This window comes from Salmo salar, chromosome 04 (genome assembly GCF_965601325.2).
Source record: "Salmo salar chromosome 04, fSalSal1, whole genome shotgun sequence".
Classification (NCBI taxonomy): Eukaryota; Metazoa; Chordata; class Actinopteri; order Salmoniformes; family Salmonidae; genus Salmo; species Salmo salar.
The window spans coordinates 83,253,703-83,279,727 of NC_138294.1; the positions used below are offsets into that span (position 1 = coordinate 83,253,703).

The 26,025-nt window shown below is 42.0% G+C and overlaps 1 protein-coding gene across 1 annotated transcript; it reads left to right on the forward strand.

The window, feature by feature from the left end:
• The first annotated feature begins 11,830 nt into the window (after window positions 1–11,830).
• On the forward strand, window positions 11,831–19,368 carry LOC106603867 (D(1)-like dopamine receptor). Its single transcript, XM_014198071.3, has one exon. It carries the CDS (start codon window positions 13,404–13,406, stop codon window positions 14,733–14,735), a length of 1,332 nt encoding a protein of 443 aa, XP_014053546.1. The 5' UTR covers window positions 11,831–13,403; the 3' UTR covers window positions 14,736–19,368.
• Window positions 19,369–26,025: the final 6,657 nt, after the last annotated feature.

The following is a 26,025-nucleotide window of genomic DNA, read 5'->3' on the forward strand; positions in this document are numbered from 1 at the left end:
ATAAAAGCAGTTGATTGTATTATGTGTTCGAAATGGAGTACTTTCTCACTCAGTTCAGAGAACAGATAAGTGTTGTCATTTTGGCAAAGTATTTCATCAAAGGGAATTCACTTGGGGAGTAATGAGGTTTACACAAAGGCACTGATGAAAGTTTGTTATAAAAAAATAACACAACTGCCAAACAGAGCCTGATGTTTTGATTGATACACCCAAGTAACCCCCCAAAGTCTATTCATGTCCACTAATGGAAAACGATTATGACAGAGCTTCTATGGATGAAAGTGTCATTGGTGTCGTAAGGATTGGACCAAGGCGCAGCGGGTAAAGTGCTCATCTTCTTAATTTATTAGAAATAACACTTAAACAAAAGAAACAAACGATGAAACAGTCCCATAAGGTGCACAGACTATACAGGAAATAACCACCCACAAAACACAAGTGAAACAAACCTCAACTAAATATGGCCTCCAATTAGAGACAACGACAACCAGCTGCCTCTAATTGGAGGTCCTACCAAAAACCCAACATAGAAATAGAAAACTAGATTTAAACAGAAACACCAAAACACACAAAACAAACATCCCCTGCCACGCCCTGACCAAACTACAATGACAAATAACCCCTTTTACTGGTCAGGATGTGACAGAAAGTGTGACATGACATCATAAGGTCTAGCCAGCTATCACTGATGTCTTTGATCGACATGTACAAAACAGTTGCCAACAGTTGCCAATTTGTCCGTAAAACTTTATTGCAGGCTATGTCAAAGCTAATTTTCATGGCTCATGGTAGTCATAAGCAGTTTGTGTTTGCAACAAGTGTTGTCAATTTGCCAAACAGAAGCAAGCTCTGGGATAGCACTGTTGTCTGGCATGGCACTTGGAAATATATGATGGGTTTGTGCAAATAAAATCAAACCAAACACATTTTTTATTTCATCTTTACAGCAAAGGTCTCTTTGACTCAACTTAAGGCCAGCAGTGACTACACACTCCTAACATGTGCTTGATTACCTTTATTCCTAAAGTGAGTCATAAAAACCAGTCATGTAAAATACATCTTTACTGCCCCATATTACTCTTTGGTATACTGCAAGCAGGGTATTTGCATCTCTCTCTCTCTCTGTCTCTCTTCAATTAAATCCAAGGGGCTTTATTGTCATGGAAAACAAACGTTTACATTGCCAAAGCAAGTGAAATGGATAAACAAAAGTAAAATAAACAATATAAAGTGAACAGTAAATGTTACACTCACACAAGTTCATATTATGTCTATATACAGTGTTGTTGCGATGTGCAAATAGTTAAAGTACAAAAGGGAAAATAAATAAATACGGGTTGTATTTACAATGGTGTTCGTTCTTCACTGGTCACAAGTCTTGCTGCTGTGATTGCACACTATGGTATTTCACCCAATAGATATGGGAGTTTATCAAAATTGGATTTCTTTCCGAATTCTTTGTGGGTCTGTGTAATCTGAGGGAAATATGTGTCTCTAACTCTCTCTCTCTCTCGCTCTCTTGCTCCCTCTGCCCCTTTCTCCCTCTCTCTCTCCCTCTCCCTCTCCCTCTCCCTCTACCTCTACCTCTCTCCCTCTCTCTCTCTCCCTCACTCACTCACTCACTCACTCAATCTCTCTCTTTCTCACTCCGTCTCAATCTGTGTGGCAGAGTGCTTGCTTTGGACATGTGAGGCTGAGACCTAAACTTGACCAAATTCAATTTAATGCCAGGATCATGGAAGTCACAGGCTCAGAGTGAAAATGAAAGAGGTGACCTGAGGACTTGGCTTCAAACAGCCGTGACATATGTTATCTCTCCATTCCACATCACTGACTTGCCCTTTAATATACACAGAGGGCTAATGTCAACAGTATGCATGTCAGTTTCTCTTGGCTCAACGTAGAGGATAGGTAGACTGCATCAATTCTTGCTTTTGAGAGAAATATTAATGTTGAAAATTCTAAATTGTCTGTATAATCAACTTGTCACGTCCTGGCCCTAGTAAGATGTCATTTTCTATAGTAGAGTAGGTCAGGGCGTGACAGGGGGTGTTTTGGGTTTTCTATGTTTTCTATTTCGATGTTTAAGTTCTAGTTTTTCTATTTCTATGTTGGGGTTGTTTGGGTTAATCTCCAATTGGAGGCAGCTGATCCTCGTTGCCTCTGATTGGAGATCGTATTTAAGTAGGGGTTTTCTTTCTGGGTTTTGTGGGTAGTTGTTTTCTGTTTAGTGTATGTCACCTGACGGGACTGTTGTCGGTTGTTTTGTTAAAGTGTATTCATTAAAAGTTAATATGAGCACTCTACACGCTTCGCCTTGGTCCCCTTTTTACGACCCACGTTACACAACTTACATATACCTCTGAGAGACATACAGTACCCACCCCAACAGAAATGCCACCAGGGGTCTCTTCACAGTCCCCAAATCCAGAACGAATTCAAGGCAACTCTATTATATAGAGCCCTGATCACATGGAACTCCCATCTCAAATTACTCAAGCAAACAGCTAAACTAGCTTAAAAAACAAACAAATAAAACAACATCTCACAGCATAACGGCTCTGCCCTATCAGACCTAAATAACTCATAGGCATGTGTAACTGTCTGTAGGACCTTTTTAGCTTCCATTGTTCTTATGTAAAATGTGTGTAGTTCAGTCCTTGAGCTGTTCTTGTCTATTGATGTTCTGTATTTTGTCATGTTTTATTTTTTTGTGTGGACCCCAGGAAGATTAGCTAGTGCTTTACCAAGAGTTAATGGGGGATCATAATAAAATACTAAAATACTAATACTGACCATTGCCATGGGCCACTTGAAGTGGTGACAGCTCAATTTTCAAGACCCAGTCTGTTGGATGTAGCTGCGACCGAACTAACCCAAATGTAATATTTACCCAGTCCTATGGACACTTAGAAACTGTTGAAATAGACAGTAATAATTACGGTATAAGGGCTGTTTGGAAAGACAACAGGCACATTGACAAAAGCAGAAACAGACTTCTGTGTGGGTCATGACCTCTCCCAAGGTCATGGCAGCCATTTGAAAAACCAAATAATTTCACCCCCTATCTGAAGCTCCGAGCACAAATTCAGATGAGTTTCATTCCTCTTTCTAACAGTTTTGGTTGCTAATGGATATCGTCACTATCACTTTATTATTCTATTGAAATATAGACTTAAAAGTAGCTGCCTTGATAGTGTTACCATTTCATCTTCAAGGAATTTGGAAAAGACGCCCAGTGCAGACTTTCTCCTTTTCATTGCTGTTAATGTGCTCTGACAACTGTACAGCTCCCCACTGAAAGTCATGAATATAACTTATTTTCAATGTAGCACCAGGGGTGCACAAACTGCTCAGTTTCACCATTTCACCTTAAAAAGGTTGCCTGGGAAGGGTGCAAGGTGAGAGCTAGAACAAGCTGCTGACTTCTCTTGGCGTTAGTTGATGTACCGGTAGCTATTTCATGCTGTACGATTCTGATGATTATGCAAATGTTATTCCATGTTGGAACGAGTTCAACAGTATGTAGAGTAATGGAGGCACGAACATGCTTAAGATTGGTTGTCATGTATTGGTTGACCTCTTATCAAGTCAACATCCAATTAGAAATGCAGTACTAACAAACCACATGGCAATGACAAACCAGGATTATAGCTTAGTGCTCATTTTAGGGGATTCTTTTTATTTATTTTTATTTTATTTCACATTTATTTAACCAGGTAGGCCAGTTGAGAACAAGTTCTCATTTACAACTGTGACCTGGAATCTCCTCACAGGGGGAAGGGGAGGACCATCCTCCTCAGTGAATTTAATAAAAATAAAAATAGTTAAACATGAAAAAAGTTATCCTTTTTAGAAATAACTATATTAAATATATTCACATCACCAAATAATTGATTAAAACACACTGTTTTGCAATGAAGGTCTACAGTAGCCTCAATAGCATTCTCTTGGATAGCACCATGGTGTAGCCAGGGGACAGCTAGTTTCCATTGACTTCAATACAAAACTTGGAGCCTCATGGTTCTCACCCCCTTCCATAGACTTATACCGTAATTATGACAACTTCCGGAGGATGTCCTCCAACCTATCAGAGCTCTTGTAGCATGAACTGACGTGTTGTCCACCCAATCAAAGGATCAGAGAATTAATCTAGTACTGAAAGCATAAGTTACAGCTAGCTCGCACTGCAGTGCATAAACTGGGGTGAGGAGTTGACTCAAAGAGACAGAAGGACAATAGCTGAACAGTCTAGCTAGTTTAGCCTACTCAAAGAGAGGGACGCTATGTGAGCTAGCTGGCTATGGCTATCCAACACTGGAACTCGTCCAACTGAAGGTAAGATTTTGGTTTTACTAATGTACTGCCACCGGAGCCCGCCAGTGTAACCGCTAAACTGCTTGCTGTACACTGTACTGCATGACTGTAGTGGGTTTACTAATGCGTTAATTCTAGTAGCTATGTTGACTATGACGTTAGCTAATATAGTGACAATGATGTAAGCTGTGTGTAGCGGTTAGTGGTTATGGTATGAAGGTTTGGCTTGGAAAGTTTTTTTTGCCTGGTCACAGACAGCTGTTGCGTTGTTCACTGTCCACAAGCGAAAGGAAAAAGTGAGAGGAGGAGAGTGTGTAGAAGCAAGAAGGAATTATACAATTATACAATGAGAAAATTGATATGTGGCTGCTATGAAAGTGAACTGTGTTTACGTGTGATCAGGGGTGTATTCATTCTGAAGATTCTGTTGAAACATTTTTCTTAAATGGAAGCAAACGGAACGAAACGGGGATAAACATACTGGAATTTGTCCAATAGAAATTCCTGTTGGACTAATGATTACACCCTAGATCAGCTAGATGCAGGCAAGAGTGTGCAGATGAAATATGAATGACAGTCATCCAATATGCTGTTGTAGAAAATAAGGCCATGCTAATAAAAAAAAAGAATCGTCCTCCTTCATCTTAAACGGCACAGACCACGACTGGCTCATATGAATATGGCACATTGTAGGAAAATCTATGTGAATGGGATCTGCACTATTTAATTCGGTAAACTGACATGTTACTGATAGTCTGTAGTCTGTAGAGCATCTACAGATGTACCATCCAAATCAAGTGTTACCTTATGCTCTCTGTCGTAAGACCTGAATAGTTTACAGATGTATTATCTTAATTTGATCACCCTGTTGCAGGAGACCTTTCCTGCAATGCAGGACATTTACAACTTGTAAAATATTTGAGGTTTAAAAAGGCTTCTGAAGTTTGTAATTTCCACGTAGAAATTTCAGACATGATTTTCTCTTACAAAAAAAGTATCAACCCCTACAAACATGTGGCCTCCCAAGTGGCACAGCAGTCTAAGGTACTGCATCGCAGTGTTTGAGGCATCACTATAAACCCAGGCTGTGTCACAACCGGACGTGACCGAGAGTCCTATAAGGCAGTGCACAATTGGCCCAGCGCCGTCCGTGTTAGGGGAGGGTTTGGTTGGCAGGGATGTTCTTGTCCCATCGCGCTCTAGCGACTCCCGTCTGTGGCGGGCCGGGCGCAATGCACGCTGACACGGTCGCCAGGTGTACGGTGTTTCCTCTGACACATTGGTGTGGCTGGCTTCCGGGTTAATTGGGCATTGTGTCAAGAAGCAATGCAGCTTGGTTGGGTCGGGTGTGTTCGGAGGACACACCGCTCTCGAACTTCGCCTCTCCCGAGTCTGTACGGGAGTTGCAGCGATGAGACAAGACTGTAACTACCAATTGGATACCATGAAATTGGGGAGAAAAATGGGGTAAAAAGTAAAAAAATATATAATAATTAGAATATGAAATATTGTACAGTATATGATGTGGCTTCCCTGTGGCTCAGTTGGTAGAGCATGGTGTTTGCAACGCCAGCATGGTGTGTGCAGGGTTGTGGGTTCAATTCCCACGGGTGGCCAGTACAAAAAAATGCATGAAATGAAATGTATGCATTCACTACTGTAAGTCGCTCTGGATAAGAGCGTCTGCTAAATGACAAAAATGTATTTTATATTAAATAAAATGTTATGAATAAGGCTTGAAATGACTTATATTTTTCCTAAATATAGTATAATCATTTTATAAAACGACTAACTATAAGATTTCACCTTCCTTATAACTGTATAATTCATATTTGTATATTTAGTGTCCAGTGCACTACTATTGTGTATTTTTTTGTTATGATTTTTTATGGGGTGCTGCAGCACCCTCAGCACCCCTACTTCCCGCGGCTATGTACGGTGTCCACAGATAGATTTACAGTTCATTCGGAAGGTATTCAGACCCCTTGGCTTTTTCCACATTTTGTGGAAAAGCCTTATTCTAAAATGTATTCAATTTTTTCCCCTCATCAATCTCATCAATCTACACACAGTACCCCACAACGACAAAGCGAAAACAGGTTTCGTTTGGACATGATTTGGAAAGGCACACACCACAACATCCCACAGTTGACAGTGCATGTCAGAGCAAAAACCAAGCCATGAGTTAGAAGGAATTGTCTGTAGAGCTCCGGAACAGACCAAGGCACAGATCTGGGGAAGGGTATCAAAAAAAGAAGTTTGGAATCACCAAGGCGCTTTCTAGAGCTGGCCAAACTGAGCAATCAGAGGACACGATGTTCACTCTGACAAAGTTCCAGACTTCCTCTGTGGAGATGGGAGAACCTTCCAGAAGGACAACCATCTCTGCAGCACTCCACCAATTAGACCTTTATGGTGGAGTGGCCAGATGGCAGCCACTCCTCAGTAAAAGGCACATGACAGCCCACTTGGAGTTTGTCAAAAGGCACCTAAAGGACTGTAAGATCATGAGAAACAAGATTCTCTGGTCTGATGAAGCCAAGATTGAACTCTTTGGCCTGAATGCCAAGTGTCACATCTGGAGGAAACCTGGCACCATCCCTACGGTGAAGCATGGTGGTGGCAGCATCATGCTGTGGGGATGTTTGTCAGCGGCAGGGACTGGGAGACTAGTCAGGATCGAGGGAAAGATGAACGGAGCAAAGATCTTTGATGAAAACCTGCTCCAGAGCGCCCAGGACCTCAGACTGGGGCGAAGGTTCACCTTCCAACAGGACAACAACCTTAAGCACACAGCCAAGACAACGCAGGTGTGGCTTCAGGACAAGTCTCTGAATGGCCTAGCCAGAGCCTGCACTTGAACAGGATAGAACATCTCTGGAGAGACCTGAAAATAGCTGTGCAGCGACGCTCCCAATCCAACCTGACAGAGCTTGAGAGGATCTGCAGAGAAGAATGGGAGAAACTCCCCAAATACAGGTGTATCAAACTTGTAGTGTCATACCGATGAAGACTCAAGGCTATTATTGCTGCCAAAGGTGCTTCAACAAAGTTTTTATTTATTTATTTTTATTTAACTAGGCAAGTCAGTTAAGATCAAATTCTTATTTACAATGACGGCCTAGGAACAGTGGGTAAACTGCCTTGTTCAGGGGCAGAACGACAGATTTTTACCTTGTCAGCTCGGGGATTCGATCTCAAATCAAATTAAATCAAATCAAATTTTATTTGTCACATACACATGGTTATCAGATGTTAATGCGAGTGTAGCGAAATGTTTGTAAAATGCTAGTAACCTTTCGGTTACTAGTCCAACACTCTAACCACTGGGCTACCTGTCACCCCAAGTAAAGTACTGAGTAAAGGGTCTGAATACTTATGTAAATATGATATTTAATTTTATTTATTTTTTTATACATTTGCGAAAATTTCTAAAAACCTGTTTTGCTTTGTCATTATGGAGTATTATGTGTAGATTGATGAGGGAAAAACTATTTAATCCATTTTAGTATATGGCTGTATCTAACAAAATGTGGAAAAAGTCAAGGGGTCTAAATTCTTTCCGAATACACTGTATAAGCTAAAATGTCGGTCGGGAACCAGTACCAGAGCCACGCAGGTCCCCTAAATAAGGGACTTTACATTGAAGAGGATTTATAATTCACATAATAATTAACATTTCCTGTTGCTGCAGGATTATTTTCCTGCTGTAGTAAACTGACTCAAATGAAGATCCTACATCTGTAGTGGCTGAGTTATATTCTCTGTCAACAGACCTGAATAGCCTACTATATTAATGTTCATTTGATAGGTTTCTTAACTGTAAAAATTATTGTTCTTATATGTGTAAATTCTATGAGCTTCCACAAACAGATTGCCTGAGAGCTTAAAATGTGTGCAACAAGTATGTACTTTGCCGCTATAACTGATTTGCAGAGCATCATTTTCTGAGAACTAAATGAGTGGTTTTATTGGCAACATTCTGAATCATGTGTGCAGATTAACCCAGATCTTTATTGCCATGCTTTCATTGCCAAGAAATTATTTTGACACTATCAAATGGGGCTGTGGACAGATGGCATAAATATTAACAATTGAAGTGGTGATAATGGGAAGATCCTGCCCTTTCAGAGAAGCCAGCTGTTTAAGTGTACCGTAATAACATAGAATATGACATTGTCTCTGTCGTATACCTCAGGTGCGGTACAAGGGAGGTTATTTAGTCTAAGAATGGAGACTCCACTCTCATTACTGAGACCCATTTAAAGCTTCAGAAAAGTAATCTGAAGAGTCACTGTAATACCCCTAAGCTCTTAGACAACATCTCCCGACGAGCAGAACTTCAAATGGCATTCGAAAAACCATGAAAATCCCCTGGTTCAGTCTGCAACAGCCAGAGCAATTATGTCTCCTTCATTTCAGAGTAAGAATAGATGCATGCTGTTGAGTGTGTGTCTTCTGGCAGAGATCTGGGATTACTGCCAAACATCCTCTCCCAGTCTTTCTGATGAGCTGGAGACCTGGAGACCAATATGTGGCGAGGTGACAGAGGATTTGTGGGAGTCGGATTGCCTAGTAGTCTAAGCATTGTGTTGCTGATGACAGGGGGTGACTGTCGACATGAAATTGCAAGGTTTGTATCTGTGAAATCCCCTAAATCCCCTAAAACCCACTCACACACCACATCTTTGCTTTACAAGCTTCTTAATCTTTCTGTGGGCGTTTGTTGATGCAAGATGAGTCAGAGTATCTTTATACACAGTAGTATCTTTATATCTTTATACTATGTTAGCCTAGTCAAATGCTGGATATGATTCGCAGGTGAGATCAATTACAGCTATAAAAGCATAATCTCCAGACAATTACTATTGTAGCGGGGATTTGAACCAGACAGAATGAGTAGTGGAGAGAACTGGGTCACTCAGTTCTACACAAGGTGATTGGGAAGCATGTGGGAGAATGATGGATCACACCATCATCAGGTCCAAGGTCTGCCTCAACTGGGTCATGTTCAATAGGCCAAAACAAGACAAAACGTTTCCAACAGGAAGACGGAAATTGTCATACATACTGGACCCAGTGCTATATCCAGGGCTGTAACCAGGGTCGGAGTTTTAGTGACATTTATACGACACATTTTGCTAATATTTCTACTTCTTTCTCCATGTTGAAATGGCTTCCAATATATTTGTAACATCACTAATGTATACATGTGCAAATGCAAACATATTTGTAAATACAGCACATGCTGGTATCATCTTGTCCAACCCATAATCTCCCCTTACTACTTATATATATAAAAAAAAGAAATATTAATAATAATCATCATCATCATCATCACGATAATAATTTCCCCTTACTACTTATATCATCACCACCACCACCACCACCATCACCACCACCACCACCATCACTACCACTACCATCACCACCACCACAATCACCACCACCACCATCATCACTACCACCACCACCACCATCACCACCATCACCACCACCACCACCATCATCACCACCATCACCATCACTGCCACCACCACCACTACCATCACCACCACCACCACCACCACCACCACCACCACTACTATGACCACCAGCACCACCAGCACCATCACCACCACCATCACTACCACCACCATCACCACCACCACCACCACCATCACCACCACCACAATCACCACCACCACTACCATCACCACCACCACCACCACCACCACTACTATGACCACCAGCACCACCAGCACCATCACTACCACCACCACCACCATCACCACCACCACCACCATCATCACCACCATCACCATCACTGCCACCACCACCACTACCATCACCACCACCACCACCACCACCACTACTATGACCACCAGCACCACCAGCACCACTACCATCACTACCATCACTACCACCACAATCACTACCATCACCATCACCACCACCACCACCACCACCACTACTATGACCACCAGCACCACCAGCACCACTACCATCACTACCACCACAATCACCACAATCACTACCATCACTACCACCACCACCACCACCATCACCACCACCAATTTCCCCTTACTCCTTACACTGAGCACACTCTGTTCATTTTCTACTTGGTTAGGAAACAATACTACAGCTCTGAAATTATAAGTATTAAGTAATCGGTTCACCACAAACAAAACCATAACAATACAAAGATACTTCATTACTCTGTAGCATCCCTGCAAGTCCATCCCAGCTATTGCACGGGTTCATTTGAAGACATTCCAGTAAATGTTATATAGTGTATGTTGAAATAGCATACAATTACTGTAATTCTGAATTCCATTCCATTATGTTATGCAAATTGCAATATGTGGCCTATGCCAAGGGGCGTGATTAACCATCTTTCTGGCTCTGACGCTGTCATAGACCAGTCTTAGTCTTAGTCTCTCAGTCTTATACCATTCCTCCTATCAGAGACAACCAGGCTGGGCTCTATGCCCTGAGACATTTCCTGTCGTCCCATCAGTCATTAGTCATCAAAGATCCGACAATATGAATATCAGCTCTGACGTGCTCTTTCATGACTTTTCTAGAAGGTTGAATTTTGGATATAAATATTTGAATACAGTATGTGATTTTGCTTTAGGATGCGATGCAGAAATAGATGACCACGTGGATGGTGGTATGTGGTGACAGGGAGACTGAGCTTTGACTGAATGTTGCTGCACGCACGTCTTTGCTTGGTGCTACAAGGAGAAGTGGGCGTGTAATCCGCCAGGCCTCAGACACTTGGTTGTCTACATGAATTACTCACACATGTATACTACACATCAGCGGAGGCTGCTAAGAGGAGGATGGCTCATAATAATGATTTGATTTGATTTGGAATGGAGTGAATGGAATGGAATCTGTTTTTTATGTGTTTGATACCATTCCATTCACCCCATTCCAGCAATAAATCTCCATTCCAGACATTATTATGAGCCAACATCCCTTCAGCAGCCCCCACTACTACACATAGATGGCAGTATGGAAGGGTCCATTGACATTTTCAACTTGCTAAACAGTCCAAACTGGCCATTTTGTTGCCTGTAGTCCACACAGACCTATGTCAACACATACTGCACATGTGTCCTTTCTTATTGCCTCTGGAAAATATTAGATGTATTGGTGTTCTTATTCGGTGATGTCGATGATGATGATAATAGCCTAACATAACCTTGCAGCATCCCACGTTTTCATTTGTTTTATTATTAATACATATGGTCTCCAGTAGATGGCCTCATTGTGCCTATCTATCCACAGCGATTGCCTTCAAGTTCAACTTTGAGACAATTTCAGCATGAGATGTTTCATAATTTCGTGGTTCATTTTATTTAATACCAATTTGTGCTATCTTATCAAATCCCTTATATGATATACGGGAGAACCGGGACCGAAAGTAACACTTTATTTTTGGCACTCACTCCACACAGTTTTAGTAGACTAAATCAATTGCTGTAATATTACGCTACTGTATAATTAATCATGTAATTATAAAAGTAATATCAATATCGAAGCGTGGGCTTTAATAGGAACAAATGAACACATTTCAGCTAAAAATCCTGTTGATGCATGAGATGAAACAAGCTGGTGGGGACGTTTCCAGAGACCCTGGCGCGCAGCTGAGTGCATATGGCGCACAAAACGTCTCATCTTCCCTCAACCTACAAGTGAGAGACTTCACTTCGGACACGTCAGTGGTGGATAAGGACTGGAGACTTTGATAGAATGGGGATCTCTTCACAATAACTTCAACATAAGAAGAAAAAATGACATCTAGTGCGTTTAGAAAACCGTGACTAACTCGTGCTCGTATTCTTGTTGATCTGGAGCTTATGGGAAGATGCACACGTTGAATTGATTCTATCGGATGGTATTTTGACCTTCTCTGGATGTGGTCACACAGTTTTTCGGGTGAAGATAGAAGGAAGTTTGAAAGGACATATAATGAGAATAACACACTGCTAGCGGTACTGAGGCTGCGAGCTGCATCTGGAGCACACGCGAGGAGAGCAGACAGAGGCGCGCGCTTCTGTTGTAGACAGATACGTGGGAAAGAGAATGTGTAGAGCCTGCTATTTCGAAGTAAACCATGGCTTACCATTGAGCTTTCTTTGAGGATTTAAGGACATTTCCAAAAAAACGGTTGTTTAAAAGAAGTTGACAGCTCATCTTCTATGGAGTCCCATTGCAATTTTGGAGACTCGATGTGGGACAAAAATGGACCGCACGAACGGACTGAGCTCCAGGATTATCGTTGTGTTGCTCCACAGTAAGATGTAGCCTGTTGTGTGTTCTTGGTGCTTATGGAAACTTAATTGCTACATTTTCATAAAACATAAGCTACAGATGCCACGTTTCATGCGTAAAGATTCGGACGATGTATTTATTTTGTTGTAATGATGCGTGTGCATTTCAATTCAACAATATTGCAACTGCATGTCTACATTTCCATCAGCGTCCAAAGCATCAGGCAGCTTGTCCAGTGCATGTGCCCTGCAATTGCTTGTCCTGGATGGAGCGTCAATAAGGGCACGAATATAATCACACGGACACGCCTCGTCAGTCATTAAACAAATCAGATAAACACAGTGTTAATATGATCAATAGACTGTATCGACGAGCCAGTATATAAGGCTAATGATTGGCCTAGCCTCTGTTTACTTAACATGCCTACGAGAATATGGTGTAAAATTTTCAGATGACTGCTGACAGGTCATTGAAATAGACATATGATAAAGCAGAGTAAAAGTTTAGATTCGTAGGTACATCATATTAAACTCTTCAATAACAGATGGAATACCCATAGTTGAAAACTGCTGCTCTAACAGTAGAATGTCTTCAAGAATTCATGAACAGGGTGCATTTTTTGGCTAATTTATAAAGAGTGCTTTTTGAAATATTTATAGACACTATTCTGCAGGATGATTGCTGTGATGAGCATGGTGAACCAGCCTCCAGACTTGATGGTCCCCAGGCAAGCGGCCAAGGGTCCATTTTCCATCTAATTGGCCTGAGTTCAGGTGATTGGAATTATGGGGTGATTTCTATCTCTACAAGCTGACAGAAACATGGATTTGAACTTCTCCACGGTCCGCGATAGCGATAATTTGCTGGAGAGAGACTCATCCAAGCGCGTTCTGACAGGCTGCTTTCTCTTTGCGCTCATCCTGACCACACTGCTGGGGAACACACTGGTATGTGTTGCAGTCACCAAGTTCCGCCACCTGCGCTCAAAGGTCACCAACTTCTTTGTGATCTCTTTGGCCATTTCAGACCTGCTGGTGGCCATCTTGGTGATGCCATGGAAGGCAGCAACAGAGATCGTGGGCTTCTGGCCGTTCGGTGCCTTCTGTAATGTTTGGGTGGCGTTCGACATCATGTGCTCAACAGCGTCCATTTTGAACTTATGTGTCATCAGCGTGGACAGATACTGGGCGATCTCAAGCCCATTCCGCTACGAGAGGAAGATGACACCCAAGGTGGCGTTTATTATGATCAGTGTGGCATGGACGCTGTCTGTGCTCATCTCTTTCATCCCTGTGCAGTTGAACTGGCACAAGGCTGCGGCGTTGGAGCTCAACGGCACTTACGGTGAGCTGCCGCCGGACAACTGCGACTCCAGCCTTAACAGGACCTATGCCATCTCCTCCTCCCTCATCAGCTTCTACATCCCTGTGGCAATCATGATCGTGACTTACACCCGGATTTACAGAATTGCCCAGATACAAATCAGGAGGATCTCAGCACTGGAGAGGGCTGCGGAGAGTGCCAAGAACCGCCACAGCAGTATGGGGAACAACTCCAACATGGAGACGGAGAGCTCCTTCAAGATGTCTTTCAAAAGAGAAACCAAAGTCCTAAAGACCCTCTCTGTCATAATGGGGGTGTTTGTGTGCTGCTGGCTACCCTTCTTCATCCTCAACTGCATGGTACCCTTCTGTGAGCCCAACGGCACCTCTGATTTCCTCTGCATCAGCCCCGGCACCTTCGACGTGTTCGTCTGGTTCGGCTGGGCCAACTCCTCACTCAACCCCATCATATATGCCTTCAACGCGGACTTCCGCAAAGCGTTCTCCATCTTGCTGGGCTGCCACAGACTCTGCCCGGGCAGCAATGCCATAGAGATAGTGAGTATCAACAACAATGGATCCCAGCCGCCTGCGTCCCAGTATCAGCCCAAAGGGCACATTCCCAAGGAAAGCAACAATGCCACCTATGTGATTCCCCACAGCATCCTGTGTCAGGAGGAGGAGCTGCAGAAGAAGGATGGGATTGGGATTAAGACCTTGGAGAAACTGTCCCCGTCCCTTTCTGGGAACTTGGGCAGCGATGCCGATGTGTCACTGGAAAAGATTAATCCTATAACTCAGAACGGCCAACACAAAACTGTGACATGTTGAGGGGTGTATGTATTGGTATACAAACAAGAGAAGGAACTCAAAGGGAGAGACTTGGCAGTATGCCTAGCAGAAGTGTGATATATACAAACTGAGCTTCACTGCGAACCTTAAAACTCGAATCACTATGGAAATCTACAGAATGTTTCAAATGAAGGCACTTTATCCTGGATAACTATCTGCAAAACACCTTCAGCATTTATTATTAAAGTATAGACAGATTTGTTGATAAATGTTCCATAACTTGAATAAAGTAAAACAAAATACACACGTGTATACATGTGTTGTATTTACAAATATGTATACATTTGCATGTGTACACAGTAGTGACAAATATCCTGGAAGCTGTTATAACATGGAGAAAGAAGTAGAAATATTAGCAAAATGTCTCGTAGGTAAGTGCTTTACATTTATATGTACAGCGTGTTTCATATTCTTACAAAGATAACTATAAAGATAATTGGTTTTGATTGTTTTTTTCGGTGTCAACCACATTGTGTAATTATTTTACATTTTATTTACAATATTCATCATAATTTATTAGAGAGTTGAATACACTTCTGGTTAATGATAACTGACTAAAATCATATGGAGAGAGACCATAGGACGGTGAAAATGGTTCAAAACAACCCTCATCAACTCTTGCATTTGTGTTGTTGTGAAATTGAAGTGGTAAGCCTCAGCGTGGGAGGGTTGTGGTAAGGTATGCATGTATGCATTTGATATTTGGAACACGTTGTCAGTAACGGAGGCTTTAAATACCTTTCATTTTCACAGAGATACAACGTCTTATGCCAAGTATGTCATATTTCTATATATTTTAGTTGCATTCCCCTTTTGTAGTACATGATTTTTCTAATTGGGAAATGCAAAAGTGTTGATGGAGCTCACTCTGATTGTCACACCGGATTTCAAAGAATCTTCTGTCAAACCTGATTTTAAAGAACCTTCTGTCAAACCTGATTTTAAAGAACCAGCTGTTAAACCTGATTTTAAAGAACCTTCTGTCAAACCTGATTTTAAAGAACCTTCTGTTAAACCTGATTTTAAAGAACCTTCTGTCAAACCTGATTTTAAAGAACCTTCTGTCAAACCTGATTTTAAAGAACCTTCTGTCAAACCTGATTTTAAAGAACCAGCTGTTGAACCTGATTTTAAAGAACCTTCTGTCAAACCTGATTTTAAAGAACCTTCTGTCAAACCTGATTTTAAAGAACCAGCTGTTAAACCTGATTTTAAAGAACCTTCTGTCAAACCTGATTTTAAAGAACCTTCTGTCAAACCTGATTTTAAAGAACCTTCTGTCAAACCTGATTTTAAAGAACCTTCTGTCAAACCTGATTTTAAAGAACCAGCTGTTGAACCTGATTTTAAAGAACCTTCTGTCAAACCTGATTTTAAAGAACCTTCTGTCAAACCTGATTTTAAAGAACCAGCTGTTAAACCTGATTTTAAAGAACCTTCTGTCAAACCTGATTTTAAAGAATCAGCTGTCAAACCTGATTTTAAAGAACCAACTGTCAAACCTGATTTTAAAGAACCAACTGTCAAACCTGATTTTAAAGAACAAACTGTAAAATCTGATTTTAAAGAACAAATTGACAAAACTGATTTTATAGAACACACGCTCAAATCTGATTTTAAAGAACAAACTGTCAAACCTGATTTTAAAGAACAAATTTACAAACCTGATTTCACAGAACAAACTGTCAAATCTGATTTTAAAGAACAAACTGTCAAACCGGATTAAAGAAAACTAACTGGCAAACCTGATTTAAAAAAATAACTGGCAAAGCTGATTTTAAAGAACAAACACCATGTGTCTTTAACAGTCCCGTGTGAAACAGGGCCTACTTTCTAAGCCCTCCTAGCACCCATCATCGTATCAGCAAGTCAAGTCAAGTCTACCAGTGTAGCTGTAGCATAGGCATCACCGTGGACACAGCTCTCTCCCAACTTCATCCCCATTTCTCTCTCTCACTAGACACTTCTTCCCCTAAAAAGTGTTACCTCTTCACACTCTTAGGGCATCAGTGATCCTTTTGGCAAGTCAGGGCCCATCAGACATTTCTTCAAATGTTTTAGAATGGGCATCCTATTCCCTAAAGGCTCTGGTCAAAAGTAGTGCACTATATTAGGAGGCAACCTTCTACTGTCCTAATGCAGAGAGCTGATTCTGATTCTATTAACGGTCAGTTTGCATGGAAACAATCAGCTTAGTGAGCAGTAGTAAATGCTGTCAATGCATAATTGAAAAATGTAATTATTGCACCTTATGCAAGTCAACAGTCACACAACCAGAACACAATTGACCTTTGGTAAACCGCTGAAAACTGATATTGTGAATTGTTTTAGCTGGAGCTGTGATGTTTTAGGGAACAGTGGGAATGTTGTTGTGCTCATAGCAGCCAGATTGAAAACACCCACTGTATGCTTTGGTCCTGTCACTCTTCTGATCAAATATCTAATTTGTAACTGTGACTGTTGAGTTGTTTTCTATGCAGTATTGAATTTGACCGATGGCAAACAATACGCTGTTCGTGAAAATGAGGAGCAATTATATAGAGCTAGTGTGGTTAAGGCTTTCAATTAGTACCTGTATGGTTTTTCATTTCAGGAGGCATTGCATGAATCGACATTGGAATTAGGACAATTGGATTTTGGGGTGTGAATTGGGTGAAGGACATATTTTAACACTCTTTACAATTCCCAATTTATCATAGCTCCATGATGGGAAGTCTACGGGACATGGTTTTGATGTCAAAATGAACTAGAGTTAATGCATTGTGGCTCAGTTGTTTCCAGGCCTCAACCTTGTTCTTGTATTGCCAGGGTTAAAAGCATGGAGTTGTCATACATCAATGGTAATTTAATAGTATTAGTCTTAAATTGGTTCTGGGAAATCAAATTTGGTATAAATGCAACAGGGAGAATGTTTTTGAATCAGCACCTAGCTCCACCCCCTCCTGTAATCCTATTGAGTTTTTATGACCTCATTTTATTTGCCTGGCCCTGGATTCTTAAGAGTGTATTTCCATCAAGTCTAGCCTTCTATGAAAAGTGCCAAAATATGAACTGTCTCTGAGAAGACCTCTGTCTCGGTCATTATGTAGATGAAGGTGGAACGTGCCCACTGCTCAGCTCTACTCGAATTGTCAAGGGGTGCTAGAAGCCATCAATTCCATAATAAACAAGTTTAAAAAAAGTGCTGACTTGATATAGTAGCATCTGATTTTAAAAAGGTTTTTCCCAATGCATTATGTCTTTGATGAAGGCAAAACTGCAGCAACTACGTGAAGGTTGGCTTTTTTCCATTTTCTACCATATCAGTTGTCCTATTCCCAAATATTGACCAGTCTCTCAATGATGAACTATATCCTTTGCTTATAATTTATTTTCTAATTATCTACAAACATGAGTCCGCTCAAATCTACGATAAAAAATTAACTCTGCATAATCTGAGCAGCTATGGGGAACATTCCAGGAGACTTTCTTTGTTTGCTCAGTGCTCCTCCTGTCAGGCCCTGTCTAATCAGTGGAGAAGCTGTTACTCAGAGGGATTTAGTTCATTAGTAAACAATCCTTCCCTGCTGTTCCCCTCTGAGGTTCTATCACAACACGCACACCTGGGCATACAACTAGGTAATTGGGCCTGCATAAAGATGCCCTATATAAACAATTGTCTATTCATATTTTGTTTCCAATGATTTTGCTGAATGTGAAGTTCATGCTGTGAGATGACAATGTTTTATAAAGTTTTATGAGTTTCATTTTCTTAGCCATATGAACAATTATGACACTGGCATGGCACTTTGAAGTATCAGGATTTGTCCAGAGTTTTTGGTTTTATACATTTATACAGATTAATATTCATTTTGGTTTTAGATGGTTTAACTATCTTGCTTGTTGCTATATTTGTATAATTCCTGAGATAGATTTAAGCCGCCAAATTTACCAGTCATGTTTAACTCTGCTCACCACAGTTTGCTGGCACTTTATGATTTGGGCATTACATTGCAAAATTACAAAAGCAGAATGCCTTGTTTGCTCAAATGTCTTTCCTAGGGGTGCCCCACAGGTTATGAGAAACAAGTGTATTGTTCTGTCTAGATGTTTGTTGTGACATCACATGTAACAGTGCTTTTGTTAACCTAGCTGACAGCAAAGCATTCCTCTGCATCAAATGACAAACAGGAAAATATAACTGTCTCCTTGTATGACATTAAACAACATCCTTTTTGGATGGGTCCAACTGCAAGGGTTTTGTTCTCCAGCTCATTTTGTTAAGGTTATTTATTTATGGTGGCACCCCTACCTCGACATTCAACAGCAAAACTTCATCTAACATAAAATGAAAAACAGTATTGTATAATGTTCAGATCTAGATGTGAACACAAGTGCTTTTTAAAAAAAAAATCTTAGAATCCTTAAATGTGAGTAGAAAACTGTTTGTGCTGTTTTTCAGTGTGGATTAATTGAAAAGTCAAGGCACTCGTCAGTCAGATTAAATAATGTTCTGCAGTTGTCAAGAAGGTGTTGAAGAAAAACAATCCTCAAATGTATTACAATACCTAGTTTACAGTTTGTACAATATGTGCCCTTACTACATGTAGAATAAACGTGTATGTTCATTTTTCACCTGTGCCATTGATTTGTATGTATTTAGATGGGGTGACTTGGTGTGATACTCTAGTTTGATTGCAACCGTTTCTTGGAAAATCATGTCTTTGTGGAGGATCAATAGGAATTGACTCCTGTAAACAATGACACACATTTTTTTTCTTCAGCTTTGATGGCCTCACTCTGTTCATATCCCACATAATTTACATAACTACATGAGGATGAAAGAGTTGAAAAAGCCTTTCATTCCGTTTTTACAAAAGAAAAACAAACCACAATGCAGTCACTCTGATCTGATATCAAAAATACAACTGCTCTTTTAATCCCATTTTCAAGCAACTGTCGATTTGTTTGATGCTGATTTTAAGTCGACACCATTATGGGAGATGCTCTACAAGCATATGTAATTTGTAAAATTTTTCCATTGAAGAATAATGTTACAGCTACAGTGTAAAAAAAGTATCCATACACATTGTGTATTGGTGTGGGTGGAAACAAGGCCCTGGGTGACCACTCTGTGCCGAGCAGTTCACATTCAATTAGTGGCTCTTTCTAATCTCAGTCATCCAGGTAATGTGACTCAGCGCAGAGCCATTCAGCTGAGCTCAACTGTGAAATCAGTGGCTGTGGTGGTATGGAGGAGAAGATACTTTAACCCATTTTGCTCTGTGTCTGTAATACTGTACCACAGCCTCATTCTGCTCTGTGTCCGTAATACTGTACCACAGCCTCATTCTGCTCTGTGTCCATAATACTGTACCACAGCCTCATTCTGCTCTGTGTCCGTAATACTGTACCACAGCCTCATTCTGCTCTGTGTCCATAATACTGTACCACAGCCTCATTCTGCTCTGTGTCCGTAATACTGTACCACAGCCTCATTCTGCTCTGTGTCCATGACACTGTACCACAGGCTCATTCTGCTCTGTGTCCATGATACTGTACCACAGCCTCATTCTGCTCTGTGTCTGTAGTACTGTACCACAGCCTCATTCTGCTCTGTGTCTATAGTACTGTACCACAGCCTCATTCTGCTCTGTGTCTGTAGTACTGTACCACAGCCTCATTCTGCTCTGTGTCTGTAATACTGTACCACAGCCTCATTCTGCTCTGTGTCTGTAGTACTGTACCACATCCGCATTCTGCTCTGTGTCTGTAGTACTGTACCACATCCTCATTCTGCTCTGTGTCCGTAATACTGTACCACAGCCTCATTCTGCTCTGTGTCTGTAATACTGTACCACAGCCTCATTCTGCTCTGTGTCTGTAGTACTGTACCACAGCCTCATTCTGCTCTGTGTCTGTAATACTGTACCACAGCCTCATTCTGCTCTGTGTCTGTAGTACTGTACCACAGCCTCATTCAGCTCTGTGTCTGTAATACTGTACCACAGACTCATTCTGCTCTGTGTCTGTAATACTGTATCACAGCCTCATTCTGCTCTGTGTCCGTAATACTGTACCACAGCCTCATTCTGCTCTGTGTCCATGATACTGTACCACAACCTCATTCTGCTCTGTGTCCGTAATACTGTACCACAGCCTCATTCTGCTCTGTGTCCATGATACTGTACCACAGCCTCATTCTGCTCTGTGTCTGTAATACTGTACCACAGTCTCATTCTGCTCTGTGTCCATGATACTGTACCACAGCCTCATTCTGCTCTGTGTCCGTAATACTGTACCACAGCCTCATTCTGCTCTGTGTCTGTAAAACTGTACCACAGCCTCATTCTGCTCTGTGTCTGTAATACTGTACCACAGCCTCATTCTGCTCTGTGTCTGTAATACTGTACCACAGACTCATTCTGCTCTGTGTCCATGATACTGTACCACAGCCTCATTCTGCTCTGTGTCTGTAGTACTGTACCACAGCCTCATTCTGCTCTGTGTCTGTAGTACTGTACCACAGCCTCATTCTGCTCTGTGTCTGTAATACTGTACCACAGCCTCATTCTGCTCTGTGTCTGTAATACTGTACCACAGCCTCATTCTGCTCTGTGTCCGTAATACTGTACCACAGCCTCATTCTGCTCTGTGTCCATGATACTGTACCACAGCCTCATTCTGCTCTGTGTCTGTAGTACTGTACCACAGCCTCATTCTGCTCTGTGTCTGTAGTACTGTACCACAGCCTCATTCTGCTCTGTGTCCATGATACTGTACCACAGCCTCATTCTGCTCTGTGTCTGTAGTACAGTACCACAGCCTCATTCTGCTCTGTGTCTGTAGTACTGTACCACAGCCTCATTCTGCTCTGTGTCTGTAATACTGTACCACAGCCCCATTCTGCTCTGTGTCCATGATACTGTATCACAGCCTCATTCTGCTCTGTGTCTGTAATACTGTACCACAGCCTCATTCTGCTCTGTGTCTGTAATACTGTACCACAGCCTCATTCTGCTCTGTGTCTGTAGTACTGTACCACAGCCTCATTCTGCTCTGTGTCTGTAGTACTGTACCACAGCCTCATTCTGCTCTGTGTCTGTAATACTGTACCACAGCCTCATTCTGCTCTGTGTCTGTAGTACTGTACCACATCCGCATTCTGCTCTGTGTCTGTAGTACTGTACCACATCCTCATTCTGCTCTGTGTCCGTAATACTGTACCACAGCCTCATTCTGCTCTGTGTCTGTAATACTGTACCACAGCCTCATTCTGCTCTGTGTCTGTAGTACTGTACCACAGCCTCATTCTGCTCTGTGTCTGTAATACTGTACCACAGCCTCATTCTGCTCTGTGTCTGTAGTACTGTACCACAGCCTCATTCAGCTCTGTGTCTGTAATACTGTACCACAGACTCATTCTGCTCTGTGTCTGTAATACTGTACCACAGCCTCATTCTGCTCTGTGTCTGTAATACTGTACCACAGCCTCATTCTGCTCTGTGTCCATGATACTGTACCACAGCCTCATTCTGCTCTGTGTCTGTAATACTGTACCACAGCCTCATTCTGCTCTGTGTCTGTAATACTGTACCACAGTCTCATTCTGCTCTGTGTCCATGATACTGTACCACAGCCTCATTCTGCTCTGTGTCCGTAATACTGTACCACAGCCTCATTCTGCTCTGTGTCTGTAATACTGTACCACAGCCTCATTCTGCTCTGTGTCTGTAATACTGTACCACAGCCTCATTCTGCTCTGTGTCTGTAATACTGTACCACAGACTCGTTCTGCTCTGTGTCCATGATACTGTACCACAGCCTCATTCTGCTCTGTGTCTGTAGTACTGTACCACAGCCTCATTCTGCTCTGTGTCTGTAGTACTGTACCACAGCCTCATTCTGCTCTGTGTCTGTAATACTGTACCACAGCCTCATTCTGCTCTGTGTCTGTAATACTGTACCACAGCCTCATTCTGCTCTGTGTCCATAATACTGTACCACAGCCTCATTCTGCTCTGTGTCCATGATACTGTACCACAGCCTCATTCTGCTCTGTGTCTGTAGTACTGTACCACAGCCTCATTCTGCTCTGTGTCTGTAGTACTGTACCACAGCCTCATTCTGCTCTGTGTCCATGATACTGTACCACAGCCTCATTCTGCTCTGTGTCTGTAGTACAGTACCACAGCCTCATTCTGCTCTGTGTCTGTAGTACTGTACCACAGCCTCATTCTGCTCTGTGTCTGTAATACTGTACCACAGCCTCATTCTGCTCTGTGTCCATGATACTGTACCACAGCCTCATTCTGCTCTGTGTCCGTAATACTGTACCACAGCCTCATTCTGCTCTGTGTCCATGATACTGTACCACAGCCTCATTCTGCTCTGTGTCTGTAATACTGTACCACAGTCTCATTCTGCTCTGTGTCCATGATACTGTACCACAGCCTCATTCTGCTCTGTGTCCGTAATACTGTACCACAGCCTCATTCTGCTCTGTGTCTGTAATACTGTACCACAGCCTCATTCTGCTCTGTGTCTGTAATACTGTACCACAGCCTCATTCTGCTCTGTGTCTGTAATACTGTACCACAGACTCATTCTGCTCTGTGTCCATGATACTGTACCACAGCCTCATTCTGCTCTGTGTCTGTAGTACTGTACCACAGCCTCATTCTGCTCTGTGTCTGTATTACTGTACCACAGCCTCATTCTGCTCTGTGTCTGTAATACTGTACCACAGCCTCATTCTGCTCTGTGTCTGTAATACTGTACCACAGCCTCATTCTGCTCTGTGTCCGTAATACTGTACCACAGCCTCATTCTGCTCTGTGTCCATGATACTGTACCACAGCCTCATTCTGCTCTGTGTCTGTAGTACTGTACCACAGCCTCATTCTGCTCTGTGTCTGTAGTACTGTACCACAGCCTCATTCTGCTCTGTGTCCATGATACTGTACCACAGCCTCATTCTGCTCTGTGTCTGTAGTACAGTACCACAGCCTCATTCTGCTCTGTGTCTGTAGTACTGTACCACAGCCTCATTCTGCTCTGTGTCTGTAATACTGTACCGCAGCCTCATTCTGCTCTGTGTCCGTAATACTGTACCACAGCCTCATTCTGCTCTGTGTCCGTAATACTGTACCACAGCCTCATTCTGCTCTGTGTCTGTAGTACTGTACCACAGCCTCATTCTGCTCTGTGTCCGTAATACTGTACCACAGCCTCATTCTGCTCTGTGTCTGTAGTACTGTACCACAGCCTCATTCTGCTCTGTGTCCATGATACTGTATCACAGCCTCATTCTGCTCTGTGTCTGTAATACTGTACCACAGCCTCATTCTGCTCTGTGTCTGTAGTACTGTACCACAGCCTCATTCTGCTCTGTGTCCGTAATACTGTACCACAGCCTCATTCTGCTCTGTGTCTGTAGTACTGTACCACAGCCTCATTCTGCTCTGTGTCTGTAGTACTGTACCACAGCCTCATTCTGCTCTGTGTCCATGATACTGTACCACAGCCTCATTCTGCTCTGTGTCCGTAAGTGACATGCTGGGCTGCAGCCAAAAATGCAATGCTCCCATTCTCACTGACTTACATCTGAACAAGACAGCAGTTGTCTAGAAATCCAACAATGTGAGGGTATTCAAAAACATTAGGACCAAGAAGTCTGCATGGTTTGGATACAGTAAAATACATTAATATTGTGATGTTATGAGGCTTTGTGTTAACCCGATGCATGGAGGTTTGACACATCCCGTAAGCGGTGCGTACATTGTGTGGATGGATGACCTGCACTTTCCCTGCAGATCCACACAGGCAGGAGTTGAAGGGGGGTCCACAGTGGAAACAGAGTCAAGGTTAATGACAGGCCGCAGGCGGTGCTTGCCATGGTGAGAGAGGGTGGCCATGAACTACTGCTGTAATGGTGCTTATGTAACAAACATTCAGCTTCTCATTTCACCACCAAGCACAGCATCAGCACCACTGCTCGCAGTTCGGACTGACAAAACAACAGAGCTTTAATATGACAGTACAACAGGCACTAGGAGCTATGTTGTGTTTTCATCTGGGTGTTATACTGAGACTCATGGGGTGATTATCCCAGGTTTGTTTTGCAGGGGGAACTAATAACCATCAGTCTGCATTATGGACAGCAAGGCAAAGCCTTTAGTGCCAGATGAGGGTTTTTATTAATGTACTTGATCTAAATAGTATTTTACACAACTACCCTCTTTGCCTTCTTCTTCTGTATAGCTGAAATATCTATGGAGAGAGTAAATCTTTAACATTCCCTGGAAGACATACATAAAATGTTTTTGATTCAGAGAGCAGTTAACAGGGTAGAATTCCATTAGTCTCCAGAATTTGAGTTGATATGAGTTGATAACAGAACATTGGCAAGTGTGTTCTCTTGAACAAAGTCAATGTAGCTACAGTATTTTCCAAAAACGACGATCCAAAACCTGGTAAGATGTATTGCTGTTATCGATTGTAAGGGGTAACAACGCAGTTCACAATTCTATGGAGAGAGAATATTTTTGCAATGTTACCCGTAATGTTCCCCTAATGTTTGAGTCTCCAGTTTTCCGTTAGTTAGGGGAACATTCTATCTATGTTAGCAAACACCTTCTGTGAACCTTTTTAGCATGTTTTGGTGTTAAAGTTAACCTCTTTTAAGAGAACAGCCCCTAATGTCAAGAAGAACTACTATAGGTTACAACGTGGTTACAATGTTATCAGAATATACAACATTAATGTTCCAGACGCGTTTTATGGGACGTTGCAAGAACATTCAAGTGTCCAGTTTTCTAAGGGTTGGGAGAATATTCCATCAACATTCCACCAAACATGCACAGAACATGGTTGCCAAGTTCTCAAGATTTGTCCTTGAGCAAGGCACTTAACAGTCATCAGGCAGTTAACCCACTGTTCCTAGGCCGTCATTGAAAATAAGAATTTGTTCTTACCTGAATTGCCTAGTTAAATAGATGTAAAAAAAATGTTTTTTTACATTTGCTCCAGGGGCACCGTACTATGGCTGACCCTGTAAAACAACACATTTCACTGCACCTATCTGGTATGTTACAAAACACCAAAAAGTGTAATGACATTCGGAGATTGTCAAGCCAAGCCTTTGATTCTAGGTAAGCTTTCAAGGTAGGTATTGATAACACTTTACTTGACACTCAGTGTCATAACACGTTATGAGACAGTCATAACATGTTATAACCCAGTGTCATAACACGCTACGAGACAGTCATAACCATGTATACAGTGCATT